We start from the raw sequence: 20,055 nt of genomic DNA on the forward strand, positions 1-20,055 counted from the left end.
AACAGAGGAGGAGTCTCTGAAACTGATTGCCTGATAGTAAAACATGACATTTGGCAGTCAGGACACACTGCACAATACCTAATAAGTGTTCTAGTTTCAGCTGATTATTATTCTACTCACTTTTTCTACAAATAAATATGGTTCTTCTTATAAATGGATCTACAAAAGTGTCCCATCCTATCACTCTCAAGGGCAATAGGACACCTTTACTTTCTTTTATGTCCTGACTTTGAAATCAGAGGTAGAAAAGACTAATGACTGTGTTGAAGGCCGATTACTCATAAGAAACATTTGACAAAGGAGTGGCACCCGACAACACCACCGGCAGGTTTGCATGCGGTCAGTGAATTGCAGTCATCTTATCACCGATGCTGCCTCGCAGCATCACTCGCAGCCTGCGAAGGTTCCTGTCTGTCTGAGCTGTCGCAGACAAGGTCTGAACACATCTTTATCTGTCCTTCCCTCTGCTGCTGCGCTGGCTCCTGCAGCTAGACCGGTCGGTGTCTGTGCGTGCTTGTTCTAAGGCAGATTCCATTTGGCAGCACGACACAATGCTCTCGAGTCCAGACGTTGTGTTAAATCATTTGCTGTCGCCACATCACCAAGTATAGTGCTTTTTTTTTTTTTATATTTGACCATGTATCACAATTTGAAAAATGAGAAGCAGGGTTGAATATGATTTACTGAGCATAAAAATATAAAGTATATTAAGCAAAAATTGATGGCCAGGAAAAGCATTGCACCTCTGCACCTTAATGAGATCCAGTTGAAGCCGTTTGGACCTGTAGGTCTTCTGATATGTAGAATTTAAAACAACCATAGAATTAGTTCAACTTAACTAAAGGGATTGACTAAGAAAACATAGCCCGTGTAGTGTTTGAATGCTTCCTTTCATCCGCTGATAACTTTTTGTCTCCGTGATACTGAACATTTTGGACTTGTTGCTTCACATCCTGAGACCAGCCTCCCCGTAGGTCAAGGCCACCCAAGAAAGCTGCTTTAAAGCGCAGTAAAGTGAGAGAGAAACCGCAACCAATGAGGAGGAGCAGGAGGAGGACTTCACTGGACTGTGTTAATTTGTATCTGGAGTTGTGATGTGCGAGGGGAGGGCTGGATTAGAAAGCTGCGGTCCACAGAAAGACGCAAGGAGTCAGGTTTCAGGTTTGCTAGGGCCCCCTGAGTCTCGGCACACTGAAGCTGCCTTTGTTTGACTGGGAACCGGAGCGAGAGGGAGAGGGAGCACGACAGAGGGAGAGGGGAGGAGGAGAGTGAGCCTTTTAGTTTGGAATAATTGAGAGAGAGAGAGAGAGAGAGAGGTAGAGTGGGCTCCATCTCTCTCTCTCTGACTGTTACAGATGAGGGGGAACTTTAGTGTGGATCTAAGCTCCCCATCACTGAGGATGACTTCACGGTAAATGAAAGGCACTGTGTTTTGGTTCAGTTTGTTTGTTTCAAGTGAACTTTTAGTCAGGCTTCTTACTCTTTGCTTCTATTTTTGTGCAGTATTCCCGCTTGGTTCTTTGGATTATTTCTACTGGTCCTCCACGTCTGCTGCCAGCGCTCGTCTGCCTATCAGCTGCTGGATGGTATGTAAACTCTCTGCCTGTCGATTACGTGCTGCTGGAGCAAGTGTTGTCTTTTCTGTTGTTTGTGGGCTTTCTGCTGGCTCAGGAGTTTTCATCTGCTGAATATGAATGGTGAAACTGCTGTGCTCTAGTCCTGGAATGGAATAAGTGTACTGAGACAGCAATATATTACTTTTTAGATACTGTATATGCTTAGAGGCATTTTATTTTTGAAAAGCCACATGACTATGGGACATTTGTTCTGTGGTTATTAGAGTAATATACTAGTAAATCATTGTTTGTCTTTTCTCACATGTGGATGGAAATTAAAGTGCCTATGTAGCAAAAATTCTGGGAAAGTCCTGGGGGGAGGTGTGGGTTAAGCTTTAGTTCATATTTGCCTTAGACCCCAATTTGATAAGCTCATACATCCTGCGGGATGCTTAATGTGGGATTGGACTGCGTCCAGAGTCACTGTGCAGAACACTGTTTATACTGGAAGTAGGGAGGATAACACAGTGGAGAGTCAAACATGGAGCTCCTCAAACTCTCAAGCATTTTGGCAACCACTGTTCATGACATCAACAGTCGGGGCAGATACTGTACCTGCTAGCTGCTGTTCTACTGGATGATGGTTTCAATTATATCAAGACTGTTTATCATAGCCTCGCTGTAGCTGCTTTCGCAGATTGTTTTTACAGCTTAAATGTAGATTTTTTTAATTTTTTTTCCCCCTCCATGATTAATGAATCAAGCGGGACACTGCGACGTGTTCCTAATTAGTGCTGAAAGAACTGCAGATTGTATTTTCCGATGCAATTGGAAACAGGCAAAATCTCACAATGTGCACATTGACAGACAGGCTCTGCAATGATGCACTGCGACATTAAGGTAGTGAAGATGCTGTAATGTGATGTTTTGGAAAATCCTTGTCAGACATGAAGGTCATTGCCAATTATGTCAGGCTTCATTTTATTGGTTTTCACCCTGGCAAACACACGTGTCTGTATACCATCACCGCTTCCGTCACTTTGCTGGAATCCAAACTGGCATGTGCAGCTATGTGTGTGGGGATATCTTGACCCATGTTCACCACAAGAACCTCCGTGTTACAAAAGCAGCATTGTCTAACCCCCCTCCACCCGTCTTACGCAAATAATTAGGGGGTCTCTTTAGCTAATGTGGCCTCGAGGGGCTTAATTGTCAGTCTGACATTTTGGCTGCTGGTGGTTAAAAAAAAAAAAACGTGTAACAACTTTGCAATAAAATCCTGCCTGGAATCATCAGATAAAGTGAAATATGAGCTCTAAGAAATGAGTTTTTACTCAAAGTAAGTGCATGAAATGGATGTTTGCAACTTGACAGTGGATCTGTGGAGCTGGATCACTGTCCGGCTACAGAAACGCTTTTAAAGTCTCATTAAAGGGTCTAGCTTCTGTAGATCCTGCAGAGGGTAGCTGAGCCAGAGGCTCCACTCTCAGGCTGTTTGTGCTTTTGCCATATTCATAATCCTCTTCCATGATTCAGTTTTTCAAGAGAGGAAAAAACAAGTGTGTGTTTCGTGTGCGTGCGTGCGTGCACAGACGCACATGCTGGCTCTCTTGCCAGACAAATATTTCCAGGCTGCATGCTGTAAATATTCTTAAAAACAGAGATGTCTCCATGGCAACATTCACATTTCTGTGCGTGATTGTTGAAATAAAACTAATTTAATCCATTTCCTTCTGTCTGTTACTAGTGTGTCCTGGTGTTTTTAGGTGGATGCAGCAGAAGTGAGAGCTGGTAGGACAAAAGAAAAGCCATTGGTTGGAATATAAGTCTATAAGAAGTTTGGAAAACTAAATGCTGTTCAACAGTCTTTGGTTGGTTCTAGGTAGATGAAAGCAACTTTAAGAAGGAACTGACATATAAACTTATTAACAGATCCAGTAGATAAGTGAGTGAGTGAGTGAATGAATGAATGAATGAATGAATGAATGGAAAGTAATTTTAAGATCACCAGAAAAATGAAAATAAAGGTGTGACTTAGGGATTGAATCGATTAATGGTTAAATAATTGCACAAATGAGCAATACACAGTGACAAATGAGCACATGAATACAAAGAAAGAGTGTATATGAGTACATTAATGAATGAACAAGTGCATGGACCAGCTTATCAAAAGAGCAATTAATGATGAATAAGTAATGAATGAATGATGTGTAGGCAAATGAAGGCGAGTAAATGAATGCATATTTAGTTTTTGATGAAACATCTTGGTTTAAATCTTTACTAATGAGCAACATGTTTCTAAAAGCAGCATATAGTACAACCTTTTTAGACATGCACAGATTTAAATATGCCGATATGCCACACCCACCCGAAGAGCACACGAATGCAAGCATGCTCTCCATCTGCTGTACACATGGTAATTATGCCAAAGTTGTAATGTTTTTAATTATCTAGGAGGAACAACACGAGTGCTGTTAGGGGAAAATGAGAAAGATGATGTGGCTGATGATGTGAGTCTCTGCGAATGTGGCTGTGATGATTACATTGTGGGTGATGATAATGATGGGGATCGCTATAATGAAGACGAGGCCCGTGATGAGAATGATGAGGACAATTATGATGCGAGTCCTTGGAGATCAGTGAAATACATAAAGGGCGGTGGTGAAAACGTGTTAGGTGGCTGCACTAGCGTCACGGTCATATGGCGTGGTTTGTACGTGACACACATTCAACTTACAGTGCAAATTCAGTTTGAAACTTTACACTTTGAGTCTAAAGTAGATGACGGTATAATGTAAATGCGTAACAAACCAAACGTGTGCTGTTAGATTTAGTTAGAAGTTAACTATCAAAAGCAGGACTCATGAGTTTGTGGGTTTTTTTTTTTTTCCTCTGTTTGTTCAGGGAAGGTCAGCTGATTATGTTAACTTCTTACTTCCCCTCCCTGAGTTCCATTTTTTCCTGTGGGAACTATGAAACTTTTTACTTAAGATATTTTTTTTTATTGGATAGAAGACATTTTCCAACCATTACTTTGGAAATAACCTTATAAGTTGTATAAATGAAAACTTTGGTATTTGCTGTCAAGAGGGGTTCGTGGGTGTGGTTGAAATGGCTGACTGAGCATCTCTGTTGATGTATACTAGATGCTGGAAATGACCAAAATAGGAGTAGAAGAAACTATATAGGCTGTTTTTTTTTTGTTGTTGGTAACAACCTTCAATAGCTCAGGTCTTTATTAATGATGTCGTGATGAAGCACTAAGTGGGTTAATGTGTCATTAAATGCTCATTTACAATTTCACTCATGTAAAATATTATTGTATCAAATATGGCTGCAAACCAACCATGTCTTAAATTATATAACAACTTAAGTAAACTGTGTTGGTGTTTGTCTGCATCTTTGTTTCACATTCATAGTTGCTGGGTTTCTGCTGCTGTGCCTGTACTTCATGTGAAAGTTTCAAATTTGTTTCCAAATTCTGGAAGTTATTAGGCAGAGAGTGCTGATTTCTGAGCGTGAAGGGGTTTTTGTCCTGTGTCCAAACAAAAGCTGCAGAGAAAATTGACACATTAGTGTAGATGGCAGTTTTACAAAAAACAGAGAGAGGGAGAAAGACAACATGGAAGTAGAGGCTGACAGATGTTGTACTTAAAGCCTGACTTATTTTCACAAAATATGTAATTTATTGAACTTATTAATCCAAATTCTGCCAAAAACTTTGCCGAACATGGCAAACTGATACCTCCTAGAATTAACGTGGCATTGAGTTGAAGAAATTAATGTACAAGTCCTTCCTTGATTCCTATTTAACAAGGCAGTAGTTTGGCTTCAGCTTGATGTAGGTCATCTGAATCACATCCCTGCACTAAGGTAACAGGTCAGGTTTGATTCAAAATCTAATGTCAACGTGAACACGGGAACGGCCCTTAGCCCTGTCCAACAATGATTTCATGATTTGGCGTGAAAAAACAACAAAATGTCTAGTTTGTCTCCATCCACCACATGATCTAACAAGTTGTTTTGCTCATGATAGAAAGAGCTTTCCTAGGAAGCCCAACGGGCTCTAAGCACCAAAAGCTGCCATCATATAAAAAAACCCCAACATGATTTAATCACAATAGCAACTTGAAACAAGGTAGAATTGATGTATGTATACTCGGCTTGTTGAATGTAGCTACAAGTTGGCTGTATGAGGTTGAAATTTGTTTCTTCACTGTTGTTATTATGAGGTAACTACAAACTGTAAATGTTTACAGTTGAGACATTTAGCAGATGTTCACAGGAAAACTAAACTGTTGAATACAAAATAATAACAAAGTCCAATTTACATGCATTATATTTACATGACATTTGTTTTAGAAATGCTGGCAAGAGTGATGTCAAAATACGTTTTAAAGCCACAATAATCCATACTGCATTGTTTTACTGCAAGATTTTAATTGTACAGCGCTAAATTACAACAAAAGTCATCTCAAGGACTTTACAGTGTTTAAGGTTCGAGACCTTACAAAATATAACTGTAAACAGAATTCTATAAAAACCCAACAACCCAACTTGAGCAGCACTAGGTGACAGTGGAGAGGAAAAACTCCCTTTAAAGGAAGAAACCTTCCAGCAGGACCAGGATCAGGGTGGGCGGCCATCTGCCTCAACCGGTTGGGGTGAGTGGAAAGAGGAGAGAGAAAAGAACAGCAGGCAACAAAAAACAACAACGAGAAGCAGCAAAAACCCTGGACAGGTTGGTAGGACCAGTGACTGAAATCTGGAGATATACAGCTCCAAGGCAGAGGATACCTACAGAGTAGTACAGAAGGGGAGTCTGCCCCAAGAACCTGAACTGGGAGATGGAGTTAATATTCCTCAAGTGAAAGAAGGCAATTCTAGAGATTTCTTTTATGTATGATGTAAAGGAAATATATGGGTCAAAGATAACTCTGATTTCTTACAGTGTTACTTGAGGCCAATGTTATGTCGTCTGGGGTAAGAATGTGATTAGACATCATGTCTCTGAGGTTTTTAGGATCAAACAAAATAACCTCTGTCCTGTCTGAATTTAGGAGTAGAAAAATACATCCAGGCCTTTATGTCTTTTAAGTATGCTTGAAGTTTAATTAATTGATTAGTTTCTTCTGGTTTCATGTATATATCTGGGTATCATCTGCATAGCAATGGAAATTTATGTTTTCCCAATAATATTGCCTACCTAGACTTACTAAACATGTTATTTATCCTTTTATTTCATAAGAAACTATTTTGGTACAGGCTAGCAGTGTTAGCATTGGCTAATTAGCTGCTTAATAATTTCCAAAATGTTGACCTGTTCTCATAAATTCTTATCTATGTCACATCTCTGCTATTTGAGACCTCTGAAATCAATTTATCAATTTATTTTCTTTGAAATGTTAAATGATTATCATTTATTGTCAGCGGTCAGACTGATTCCAGATGTAGACTGATTGAAGATGCCGATGTTGCACATGCTTCTGCACCACAGATTATTCCTGTTTACTTCTACCGAATGCCAAATTTGGTCTGATGACAGCTTTTACTATCTTCATCTGGCCCCTAATGAATTTCTGTGACTTATAATTAATACAGTTTGTTGTTTTTGTGACTTTCTCGCAGAGATGACTTTGGAAGTTAAATCTTTTTGATGGTGAATTTAAATAAACCTCTGAAAAACATTCCAAAGGAAACAGGAGACAATGTTAAGGCAATAAACATATTGATGTCAGATTTTCTAACAGGCTATGGATTTTGCTGACATAACAGTTGAGAGAAAGCTGCTTCACAGAGAGCTTCAGTGGTTGTATCTGCAAATAATCAAAAACTAACCCCAAACCAAAAACATGTGTATTATCCTAAAGGGTAAACAGGAATAGCTAAATTTGTCCAGGACAAAACAACCCGCTATTTTGAGTTGTGGACTCTGCGTGAGCGCAGACACTGTTAGATGACACAGATGACTGCCTGAACCCAGAGAACAAACACAGGATGTGTGCAGTATAGGGATGATTCAGCATGACAGGATAAGAGTAGGACAGAAACTGACACTTATCATTTCATCTTCTGTAGCTTTTTATAATGACTGTTTATAATTGCCTAACAAGTTGATTTGTAATGATCATTCTAACAAATCAGCAGAATAATATGTTCTGTCTATGCTTTAACTTTTGAATTCCCTGAGTATATTGTTGTCATTAGTTTTTTTCCTTATCTGAAAATTAGCTGTCAAGCACTGAAATCAAAGCTTTGTTTATCAAAGAGCTGCAGTCCTGAACACTTCGGTTTGATGTGGTAAACTGTCTTTATTTGCCTTTGGTTGGATGTGCAGATGAAAGGAAAGGACACTTCAATGTTTTGCTACAGTTTTTGCCTGGGATTCATAAGATATGAATCCCTGTGCATGGACACACCCTTGTAGAGTTGTGTGATTTTTTTTTTTATTGTTTTTCAGGAGATACTGAAGGTCCATATTATATTATACATAAAACCTGAGAGAATAAACACTCCTTTCCTTTGTTGTGGTGACCTCAAAGTGAATCATTTTATCTTCCTTCAGACACTAGGCCCCTTCATTTTGCACTAAGACCTTTTAATAACAGTTAGTGCACACAATGGCCAGTGCCTACTGATGTCTTAGGCCCTCAAGCATGTACTGTACCTAGTCTGTGTGTTGGGAATCGGTCTATGCATTTATAATGTCACAGCATAAGAGGTAGTGCTAGTTGGATACAAATAAACATAATTGCTATATAGTCTTGTTTAGGAACATATTACAAGACTCACAATTTCTCACAATGCAAAGGTCTAGTGGCTCCACTATGAGGTCCCTCTGGATATCTAAATTCAGTACCCTATCTCTAAGGCTGAACCTGGCCACACTACAGAGCTAATTTCAACCAATTGTGTTTGCAGTGTCATCCTTTCAGTCATTACCCGAAGCTCATATCATGTGTGAGGGTTAGAAAGTAGACTGAGTCTGTCTCCACAGAAAGTGCAGTAGAAGCAGAGCAGCAGCAAACACCCTTACTGCTCAACTGCACAGTGGAAGTTGTGATTGGGTTGGTTATGTTGTGTTTACACAGTAAAGCCTAGAGACTGGTAGAGATGTTCAGTGGCCTTCAAATATGATGCAGGATGAAAAGAAAATTCCTCTCTGTAGCTGAGTGTTTGAACCTTGCAGTACATAAACATGGTTACAGCTCTAAATGGCACGGTTGTGACTGCCCACAGTACATCCTGTGTACTGTCAGAACATTTTACTCAATAAAATATGACACATGATATAACTTGTGAGTATTACTGCACTCCTGTAGGAAGTAGCTCACTCATACAGTCACGGTGCCATCATAGGGGGTTAGATATGCACCAAAACAGCAATTTACTATAATGTAAAATTAGCATGTTTGTTTTTCTTGGAATAGTCATCTTCCTGACTTTTTTCACTACTGAAGCCCAGTGGGTGAAAACATGGAACTTCTAACAGTCTGGAAAGTGTCTGTCAGAGTGGAAAGATAAAGCAGAAACAAGCAGGTGACTGTTCAGCTATGTGGAGACCACAGGGAGAGAGAGAGAGAGAGAGGACACGTCCTGTCATACAGCAGTGAGGCAGCAGTCTAATAAGGTCGTGGAGTCCAGAGCAGCTGTGTGTGTGGCTCCACAACATGCAGGCTCCCAACAAACGATGATCTTACCGCGCCTAATTAAGCCCTTTCATTGTTAAATCTCAATTTTGTCAGGGTCATAATCTAAACAAAGGCAAATGTTTTCTGAGAAGTGCATGTAGTTGCATGAGTGTGCAGCCTTTTTCTACTTGTGGGTCTGAGTTTGTGCTGGAGGAAGAGTTTCTAATGACAGAGCAGTCATCAGCGAGAACAGATTTATAAAGGCTTCCTTTTCCTCTTTCTTTCTGAAGTATCACCTTTACCCTCCTGTGCTCTCGGGTTGTTTGATCACTCTCCTACCTCTAAACTAGGATGTTGATGTTGAATAAAAGGATGTTTCGATGACAGATTAATTGCTGCTTTACTGAAGGTAACACTTAACTTGAATTCAGACACACAAGACCATTATTAAGATTGGTTTCTGATGTTGAGGTATAAGGACTGACTTACAACTGACTTTCCAGTATCTAAGTAGTGTTGATTGGGTTTGCATTAGGGGCTTATACCAACTATTCATTGTATTCTGTAGGATCAATATTTAGGCATGAACTGGGGTGTTAACATGCTATAACATATTTCAAATTATCTAGGTCAGGGTCAAACATCTGTATTCCCACTATACAACACAAATCAGTTTTAGTCCTGTTTCCATAGCTGGAACATGTTTGTGCATTCTCAAGAACACCATATTCCTATTTGGATTATTAGGTATTTGTATGATGTCAGAGAGACTGATCTTTAGATAGGTGGAAAATAAGGGAAATGTTGAAATGCACTCCCTGAGGAGCGTCTTTTTGTTTCCCTGTGGGAAGTGGGATTAGTGGTGGTGTTGATGGCCGTTTTGTGGCGCGTGTGTGTGCACTCAGCTGGTCTGCAGCTGCGTTGTTTTTGAGCACACTGTTAAATCACTTCCTGAAAATCCCAATACAAATCTAATTAATGGCTTGGTCTCTATTTGCCCCAATGTTTCACCTCCACTGGTGAGTAAACATCAACAAACATTTCTTTTTCCATCAGCCCTGCTTGCTTTTCTCTCTGTTTTTAATTTGTCATCCATTAAGTATGCATTTGTTTGTGCTTCATTGCCCGTTTCTTTTTAAATAGGCAAGCGCCTTTTGATTCTGCGGTGATTTATTCTGGAAATTCAAGCAGGAAATTACTATGTGAAAATCAGAAAGTCAATTTTTCACCTGGCTTTGTGGTTAGCACTTTGCTGCTGTTTTCGCTGTTGGCCTTTCATTAGCACTACCAGTGATTATGTTTGTTCAAGCAGTACAGTCTTTGGCTTCGATTCCAGAACCATAAGTATGTGGCACCTTTCCATCAAAAAAGGAAGAGGGCGAAAAAAAAATCTGGCAGCGGTAAATCTCCTTCCCCTTTCATTAAATCCGGATGCATTACTGTTACTATCCTCTCACGGGCAAAGGTCATAGGGTACAGTCTAACTTACTGTACATACACTTGAAATTAATAGAATCTACTAAGCTTGTTAATTCCACCCAACCCAATTAGTATAACATTTTCAAAATTCATAAATACATCATAGATCCATGATGTTCTCTGAGGTCCAGATCCAAAAGGATCCTCTCGGTTTCAGTCGCCATTGTTTGTAGTACACCAAATTAACTTAACACAGTGCCATAGAAACCACAACGCCAACTAGCATTTTGCAATGTAATTACAGAGCCCAATATATAAAGTATCAATTCTCACCACTTATATAGCCTACAGCATATGCTCTGTGCAGATTCAACATAAAAGCACAATGCAAGCTTAATTAGCCAACCTGGTTTGGAGTTAGTGTCACTTACAGAAGTGGTGACTGCTTTAGTCTACTCTGTCACCTTTGCCAAAGCTGTTTCTCACTGGATTTTAATGTCTTCGGTAAATCTAAAAACATTTGCTAAAGGACCAAATGTTAAACTAACTTTGATTTGAACGGACCGTATTCTATCCTAACAAATGTGTAAATGCGTCTTCTCATTGCAAATTGTTCAAGCACTTATATGTTGGACAAAAAAAAACTATGCTGACCCAAGTCTGTTGACACATTAATGCTTGGTAGCTGCCCAAATGAAAAGCAGCTATGTGTAAGAAAGTTGACAAGCAGAAGAGTGCAACAATAATAATCAGTCATGCTGATGATTACTTTAAAATCACTTTATTAAATCTTAAAGCTTTGACATGAAAGATAATAATTTACAAACATCCTCAACATCTTTGTGCAAGTCAGCAACCTGAGAAAATCTGAATCGTTGAGAAAATCTATTATATGAAGGTATTTTCCAAAGCTATAGTAACCAAAGCAGAAACCTGTGTCTTTCCTGTAAGTTAGACTCAAAAACTTCAAATGTTATTTTAGCTGAGTTGAGTTTTTATTCCTCCTTCTTCTTCAGGCCTTGGCTGAATAATGCTGTCATCAGCCCTTCCCTCAGGCAGCATCACACAACCCTGTCTGGTACTTAGACCCCTAAAGCTTTCAGCAACCTCTTCAGACCAGAATGGAGACAAAAACATGTTAATTTTCCAAAAAGATTTTTAAACTTAAGACACAAATTTAAAACCTTTTCAGCCTCTGAAAGCCGACCCTGATGTCTCTGTTTCCATCACACCTAACTGGAGATGTCTGGATTGTTGCTTGGGATTTTACTAGGCTCAAGAGATATTGATCTGGCCGACATCAGTTTTGTAACTGTCTGCCATTGCAATCAAGCTTCCAAATTTTTGAACTTTTCTTTCTAAAAGTAGAGGAAAAGCATCTCCAACCTTCTTCTTATTATTTCTTTTTTCTGCAAAAAATGCAGTTTCGGCACTTTCTTTTAAATTAGTCAGTGAGCACTGAGTTAAGGCAAAAATACCACACTCTTCATATTAGACACAGGTCCTATTTAATAGAATACACCACAGTGTATTTCATAATTTTTTTTTGTTCGCATAAAATAAAAAGCAAGTTTCTGTCAATAGCCAAGCTGCTTTGACTATGTTGGAATGACATCATCATTATTTTCTATTTATTACGCATAAGTGGTCATAATATGAAGTAATTAGCCTTCTCAAATCAGCTATTTCCTTTGTGGTTAAGTAACATCTCAGCCATTAAAGAACATGGCAGTGTGGGGCAGCTAAAGCCAGTAAAGTTAATGGAAAATCATTGTGGTTAGAATAATGTATCTGGCAAGACCAACCAGATGTTAACTGCAATGAAACAGTGAATTACTGATAAATATTATTTGTGGTTTGTTTGGCAAATTCAACAGTTCCTCTCTTAGGAAGCTACACAGCATTTATTTACTCAGCTCTGTTGAGTTGTATTTGTTTAATTCATTGCAGATGTACAGTTTGCATTATAGCATCCCTATACTTTTTTTTGATGATCGTTTTTTCCCTGATTAAAACGTGCATTCAATAAATGTATTTATGTAGTCTTATCAAAATCGTGTACTTTCAGAAAGGACTCATGATATGTTCATTAAAACATTTACAGATGTACTGTCTTGTTCTAGACTTGATTGTTAGCAAACAACACAATTTTCCAAGGTCTCTGCTCTTGTTTTGTACATCCCCCTCATCAGCAAACTCTACAAAAGCTGATTCAATGCCAACAATGTGGCCAATGGGAAGAGAACTAATTTAATGTTATGTGGTTGCCTGAGGAGACTTTTGCCCATTTTGCAGACAACCATGGATTTGATAACCCTCCCACTGGCAGCACATACGAAACATGAACTCTGGCCCAATTTCATCTTGGCAAATAAGACCAACTGGGAAATCACTCTCTCTTTTGATACATTATTGAACATAATCTGAGTGTGAACACTCATGGCATAAGCTCTAATTCTGTCTTTTTGTTGTAATATTTTACTTTTCCTTCTTGTGGCGGAGCTGATTCAGATGAACTCGGTATGTGGACTGACGAAATCTGTGCCAGAGTTTGTCGAAATCACCTTTTGTCAGCAAGAGCCACAGAGACGAAATAGTTTCCTCTTGTTGGCTGTGGATTTTCAGAAGGAATCATCAGACCTATCAGTTTGTTTTGAGTAAAAATAAAACAATGTCTGGTTGGTCTCCGTTGATTTAAGTGAAATATTCTGGCCCTGGGAAAAAGACTCCACACATGAGAAACACTAAAGAATCTTCCAAAACTTTTCCCAGTCAGAACCGTTTTTATATTTGTAGCATATCGCACATGGAAGAGTAAGGATACCGAGTTAAAGTTGCAGGCATGTGTGTCTACATGTAAAATTAGATTTGCATCATCAATTCTGAGAGACCTTGTCACTGTTGTTGTTTTGGGTTATATTGGCCAACTGGAAATGTCACAACATCTATTTTAGTAGTCACTCCAACAGTTTCTTTTCATTATCTTTTCTCCCTATGTCACTCTCTAAAACATGTTTTTCATGGTAAGATTTAAACCTGACGGGTTAATCCTCCCCCATCATCAGTGTGTTTTCATGCATTCTGCTGAGTGGCTTCGCAAGGACTTGCTGTGAAGTTTCCAACAGATGATGCAACATACGTGTAATGGTTTGGAACAAGAAGAGAGTGATTATTGTATTATAGCCTTGGCTTGTCTTGTAAACTGAAGCGCTGAAGTTGAATCAACATGGTGTTCCTCAGGGTTATGATTGAGGTCTTCCCTAGTTTAAGACGGGAGAAGATTGTGGTTTCAGAGACATGTTTCGTCCATGTTCGTTCAGTAGGAGGACCAGACCACCACCACCACCACTTAAAATGATTTCTGGAAAATATGACTTAGGCTGGTTATGCACCCAAATAATGTTGTGGACCCAAAGTGTATTCACACCTACAATACATTCATAGTACATAGTATATTCTGTTCGAATAGTTAGAAACGTATAAGAAATTGAGCTTCAATGCAGTTAGGGTCTGTCTCCAACTTACTTTAATGGGTTAAAACCTTTTTTTTTGTTAGTAGTATACTTCCAAACATATCTTACATGGAGAAGTGCTGTCCTTTGATCCACACTCATTAAACTGCATCATGCATTATGGCTTTTCCTGGTTTGTTGGCGATTTTCATTCTATGTCAGTGAAAGGCAGAGTGGGTGGAATTAAATAACTTTGAACCAGCCTATTCATACAATATACAGTGCATCTAGTCAAGCATTTCATGAATAAGCATTAAACTGAATAGAAGCCAAAATGCACCTGCTAATATTTAGAGCATTTGCAGTTGACGGCTTCATCCTCATCTATCTTCAAACCTCATAGCACTAGCAGATGCCATGTTCAGATCACAAGACCTAAACTCTATAAGCATTTCTTTAGATACTTTGTGTGGGCAGAGGATAATATTGTCATGCTGTCAGTTTGTATCTTGGATGAGGAAATGAACTCCAGGATCAAAGAGCCTGCCAGGGTACCAGCAGGTACTTGCAGAGGATTTATTTATGGCGGCAAACAGCCAAGTGTGATCTCCCACTGTGATAGGTTAACTGTTAGCAAGGAGAGGGGGCCAGCTTCTAAATCTGCTAAGATTTACACCATGCAAGGACTCACACATTTACAAACATGTGCGGTGCACAGACATACATCTTTAGACCAGCTGAACCAAAGAACATTTGCTTCTGGATTATGTTACCCCAACAATGGCATCGTAAATCTAAAAGTCATTCTGAAGTGCACCAAGACTATTAGAGTGGGGGGATTGTTTCCAGGAATTCAAAAACAATGATCTCATTTCCAGCCTCTTAACTTTAGGTTTATTTACACAATGCAGCAGAATCTTTGATATTTTTCATGTTATATTTCATATTTCATCAAATGCTTTCATATATTCTTCTCCATTGCCAACTTTTTTCAGTCACTGTGTGTCAATTTATTCTCTGATTACCATTTGTATCTAATAGTAGTTAAAAAGTTGGTTATTAATAGACGAGACATTTATTGACCTGTCTTATACATTTGAGGTTTTTTGTGAAAAGAGAATGACAACTAGGCCGACACTCATATGGCAAGCCTCGCTGGCTTTTTTCCATGTCTGCTACTCCCTTTAAATGTATGCTTAACAATATGAAGTATCAGGCGTACAGTAAGAGCCAGTAATAACACCAACAGTTGGAATGAAGTATAGACCTCATAGCTCTAGTTTTCTTCACACTTTTTCCATCTGTGGGGCCAAAACTGATGGCACTATTTCAACATCTGTCATCAGTTTAAACACACACACACGAAAAAAAGGTTTCTGAACAAGTTGACATTATGGAGATATGCAAGTCAAATCTGCTCTATGTGGAGTAGTATGGATATGGATGTGAATATGGCAAATCAAATCAAATTGGAAACCTTGACAGCTTGAAAAAAAAAAAAAACAGAGCAGAGTTTGTCATTGAGAGAAGAAGACGGAGCAGAGACATTTCAGAGGCTTTGCGACTCCCAAGTAGTTGGACTTTCTTTCTTTCTGAATCAAAATATAGTGCATTTCTTCATACTAAGTAGAGACTAGAGCAAAGAGGAACATATGATATATTGTAAGTTGAAGTAAGTCATCTCTATCACTACCAGATTAAAAATGTAACATGGTAAGAGCTGCCAAATCGAAGTATTCATCCTTTAGAGGCTGTTTTATATCTAGCTTTATTCACAAGCTTTCTTTATCTCTCTGCCCTCCAGTTTTTCTTTTCTTTTTTTTTTAATCCACAGTATTAATACAGCCACTTTGAAGACAAACTCTGTCTAAATCCTGCACGTTAGACTGATTTCACATATTTATCTGAGTTTGCACAGATAACTAAAATACCACCCCTGGTCCTACACCCCCAACTACAAAATTCAACCACTCTCCAAAGAGCTTTGCAAAAAAATGCCTGCCCACCTCAAATGGATGATCTTAGAAATGCCTTGGTTTTGTGTTGGTCACATCACTTTAATGATTTTTGAATTAAAAGTTAAAATAAGCCAATGAGGTTGAACTGGTTAATTGTGGACGTTTCCTCCTTGGTTTGAAGTAACCTACCTTGTATTAGCATCCTTACAGTTTTAATCCAAACCATACTGGCAACAGGACACTTCACACATCTTTTCCTGTGGTATGTTGTATTTCTCAAGAGATCACTTGGCAGTCAAGCAACATAATATTCACCTGAGTAGCAGTAGCTAAAAGCTCTTCTTTAATTATTCCAAGAAGTCTTTGCCTTTGATGCCAGAAATGTAAAATACTTATTTGACTCTATTAAAGAGGTCTTTCTCTGGAAAAGCAGGCAATATTAATGGTGTAGCCTAATATTATATGCAACATCAGAACTGCAGTATGGGACCCATTTATGGGCACAATGCAATGAAAATGGTATTTCCGTAGCATATGAATAGAGTGAATAATAATACTACATATAATTGTATTTTTTAAATGACTTCATTGTACTCAGGTCATCAAAGTCATTCTAATCTAGGTCAGCCAGGACGCTCAATCATCTTTAAACAGTGAGAGTCAGCAGGCGCCGTAGAAACGGCCACACTTGAGTCAGTGAATGGACTGGACTGCAAGTGAGTTGGCTGAGAGCCCACTCTTCAAGTTGTAGCAAACAACTGACACTGGACAGCCAAAGCAGATGGTATCGCTCAGTCCTCCCCCTCTTGCACTTCCACCCTGCCTCTGAAGAATCAGTTTGGATAAGCTACAGGAGTATCTCCTATGTGATGAATACAAACATGACAAACCTTCGCCTGCCTGTAAAGCTTTGGCAGTCATCCCTGGAAAAGTAGGAAAGGGAATCTTAAGGGATTTTCTCGTGGATTGAGGAGCTGATATGGATAAAGATGGAAAGTTTGCAGGGTGATCTATGAGCTTCACTTTTGCTTTCTTTTTCTACCTGTAGTGATTTTTTTTTTAATCACTGTCATCATTTTTTTCCTTTTTAATGTCTGGCAGGAGTCATGACAAATCAAAGCTGTGTAGAAAGGTACCAGTTGTTACACGGATCAATTGGCGTTGAAGCTTTACAACATCCCCTTCTTTAACTGGTGATTCATGCCTTTTATCTTTCTCGTCCACATTATCACCTTATTCCCGTCTCTTGCACCCAACTGCTCGTTCATCACATTCATTGGCAAATCACCAATTCATCCTCTTCTCACCTTCTTTAAAGTGTCTTCGCACCTTCCCTCCACAAGCTTTCAGTGACAAGCCATTGTTGGCAGCAAGCTCCCAAAACAGGCCAGTATTTGTTTTTTCTAGCTATCCCATCATTCCTCAGACACTTTGGTCAGAGTGCAATTTCTACAGCTGGTTAAACAGCTTGGGGTAAGCCGAAGCCACGCGCAGATTGCATGGAGACCCATCTTGACCTCTTTGGGTGTTTGCTTTCACCACAAGCCTCTAGTTTGTTTCAGCTGAGTGATAGAAGACGTCCTAATTACATCGCATCACATCGTAAGTTTAAAGCCATATACAGCAACACAAAATAATATATACTACATTAAAACCTAATGGGCTGCTTCCTTGCTGTGGTCTTTTTAATCTTGCTGTGAGGTTTTTAACACTTGACCTTTACCATAATTTTAGATCCTTTGTTGTGTTTACTTCCTCAACAGACTTTAGAATACCCACGCAATGAAATGTTAAGGGTGGAAAAAGAGGAGCTTTTTGTCATTTATTATATTGCGATAGGCTTTTGTTTCTTTGGAGATTTCTGCACAAGCCTCCCTCTCTAAGCTGCTATCTTCTTCCAGCTGTTGAGGATTTCTTGTGTGTTCATGTAGAGTTACCGTTCAGGATTTGGAGATGGACGTACTGTGCTGAAGGATGTTCGTCTTTGCCTATGCACGTTTCAGCTGTTTTTTTACTTATTAAAACATAAAGCTGAACGTCTGATAATCAGTTGAAAAGGGACCTATGTGGGTTGAATTAAATAAACTGTTAAAATAATGCAAATATTGTGCTTTTACAAAGATGATGCTGTTCTCTGCTGAGTTGCAACCCCACATTGAGATGGAAGACAGGAATTCTGAGGGAGCTGGTCACTGGGAGCATGTGTATAGGTGTTTCTGAAGAGACAGACAGGAGCAGTACTTGGCTCCACTGCAGACAAAACTATTCATCTTCGACTCTCTCCAGCCTTGAACTTGGCAGCTTTTATTGGCATGGAGAAAAAAGACCCTTATCACTGACCCAAGTCCTGTCCAGTGTTGGCTTATATGGGCACACTCCAAAGGTTTGAATCACAGTTCCAGACTCTCACCAAAATAACTTTGTCTTCGTCTGCAGGGACACTTAAGATTCCTATATTACTGAGCCAAATAGTTTCCTGAACTTGGTTTTCACCTCTACTGTTGCCAAATTTTACATTTTAGAAATACATTTATAAATTGTTTGCAATATGAAATGGCATTTCTTCAGTCAGTAAGGACAACATGACGAATCACGATGCGTCTCTGCTCCTGGATGTTACAGTTGCACTGTTGTCTCTACAAGGTCATTTATGGTTCCACTGAAGTCACTGTAACCTTTAGGCCCTTGTTAAACTTTATTGCATAACGATGACTAGATGATGTTTGTGATTTGTGATCAAATGTCACATCAGTGCATGTCAGTAAAAGCTTCCCAAGGTATAATCTATCACAGATAAAGTGGACAGTAGTCTGTAAGACCACCGGCCAAGAAGAAGCTGCTGGGCCTCTGAGAAACAGTCAGTCCTACTCCCCCAGGTGGATCTTGGATAAAACACAAGAATGTGCTCGGCATACTGCTCAGACCCCAATCCAGACCTCACTTTACCTGTCACACATAAGGCTCCCGTTGTGTGTGCATATGTGTAGTGCTGTGTGAGAGAGCTATACAAAGAGATACATTTTTCAAACTGCATCAAATAAAATGTGTGTGTAGTAATGCAGCACATTGTTGCACCTTTAATTTTGTATGACTGCTGCATACAAAAGCTGCAGGAAAAAGCTACGATACATTTTAAATTCATTGCCACTGCCATGGATTAATAAGTCCAACGAGTAGAAATACTTCACCAAACTGCACACTTCAACCTTTTTTTTTTGTATTTTTGTCCATGAAAATTACAAATGACATCAGTGACAAGCCTCACTTGCATGGTTTCATTACTGCAGCTGGCATAAATAGGGATTAGACAGTCAGCACTACCTCATTTTGCTGCTTTGGGTATATCGAGTCATTTCGTTGAGCAGAAATTGGCACATTGTTGGAGCCGGATACGTTTCGCTTCTTCTACAAAAAACATGAAGAGGTGTGTCCGTTTGTCCAGTTTCCCTGCATTTCTAATTTAAAATATATAATGAAGTACTTGGGTAAAGAAATAATGTAGTTCAAAGCTTAATCTAAAAATCTAAAAAGTGTTTTCAGTCAGCGTTTTTCTTTTTGAGAAAAAACTTCAGCACCTAGTAGATTAGCCACAGAGATGTGCATTACTCAAGCTGTAACCAAAGCTACTTGACATCAGCTCTTCATCCAGCTTATCACTTCCTCACTGCGGCTTTATGTAGTACTTAAACTGGTTTAGCTACTGCGTAATTTCTCTAAAAAAAACATTCAGTATTTGGGATTTGTAACCCTTAGCCCACCAATGTAATTGCATTTTATGTTTTTTTTCCACCCTGAGAACTAATGGCTATAGCATACCTGAATAATCAAACCCCGGGTGCAGTGCTGAAATAGCTTTTATTCTCAGTGGGGACTGGAGGTCTGTACAGAGGTGAACTGAGGACAGAGTTTAGTTGAGTCAGTCTTGGCACTGAGGCTTTGTAGAGCAGCACGACTGAGCCAAGAGCATAATGTGTCATGGAAAAGTGATGGTTATGAAATCCTTGAAATAGAATTTGGATGTGACTGGTGGTTATGTTGT

General features: G+C 39.2%; 1 protein-coding gene across 1 annotated transcript in view; it reads left to right on the plus strand.

Moving 5' to 3' along the window:
* Positions 1–1,174: 1,174 nt before the first annotated feature.
* LOC113164453 (collagen alpha-1(XVIII) chain-like) overlaps positions 1,175–20,055 on the plus strand; it is a 44,215-nt gene continuing 25,334 nt past the window's right edge. Inside the window, exons 1-2 of the mRNA XM_026363761.2 lie at positions 1,175–1,411; positions 1,504–1,586. Coding sequence (XP_026219546.1) covers positions 1,356–1,411; positions 1,504–1,586 — 139 coding nt within the window. The 5' untranslated portion in view covers positions 1,175–1,355. The remainder of the gene's footprint in view (positions 1,412–1,503; positions 1,587–20,055) is intronic.

The sequence above is a fragment of the Anabas testudineus genome, chromosome 2 (assembly GCF_900324465.2).
Source record: "Anabas testudineus chromosome 2, fAnaTes1.2, whole genome shotgun sequence".
In the NCBI taxonomy this organism is placed as follows: domain Eukaryota; kingdom Metazoa; phylum Chordata; class Actinopteri; order Anabantiformes; family Anabantidae; genus Anabas; species Anabas testudineus.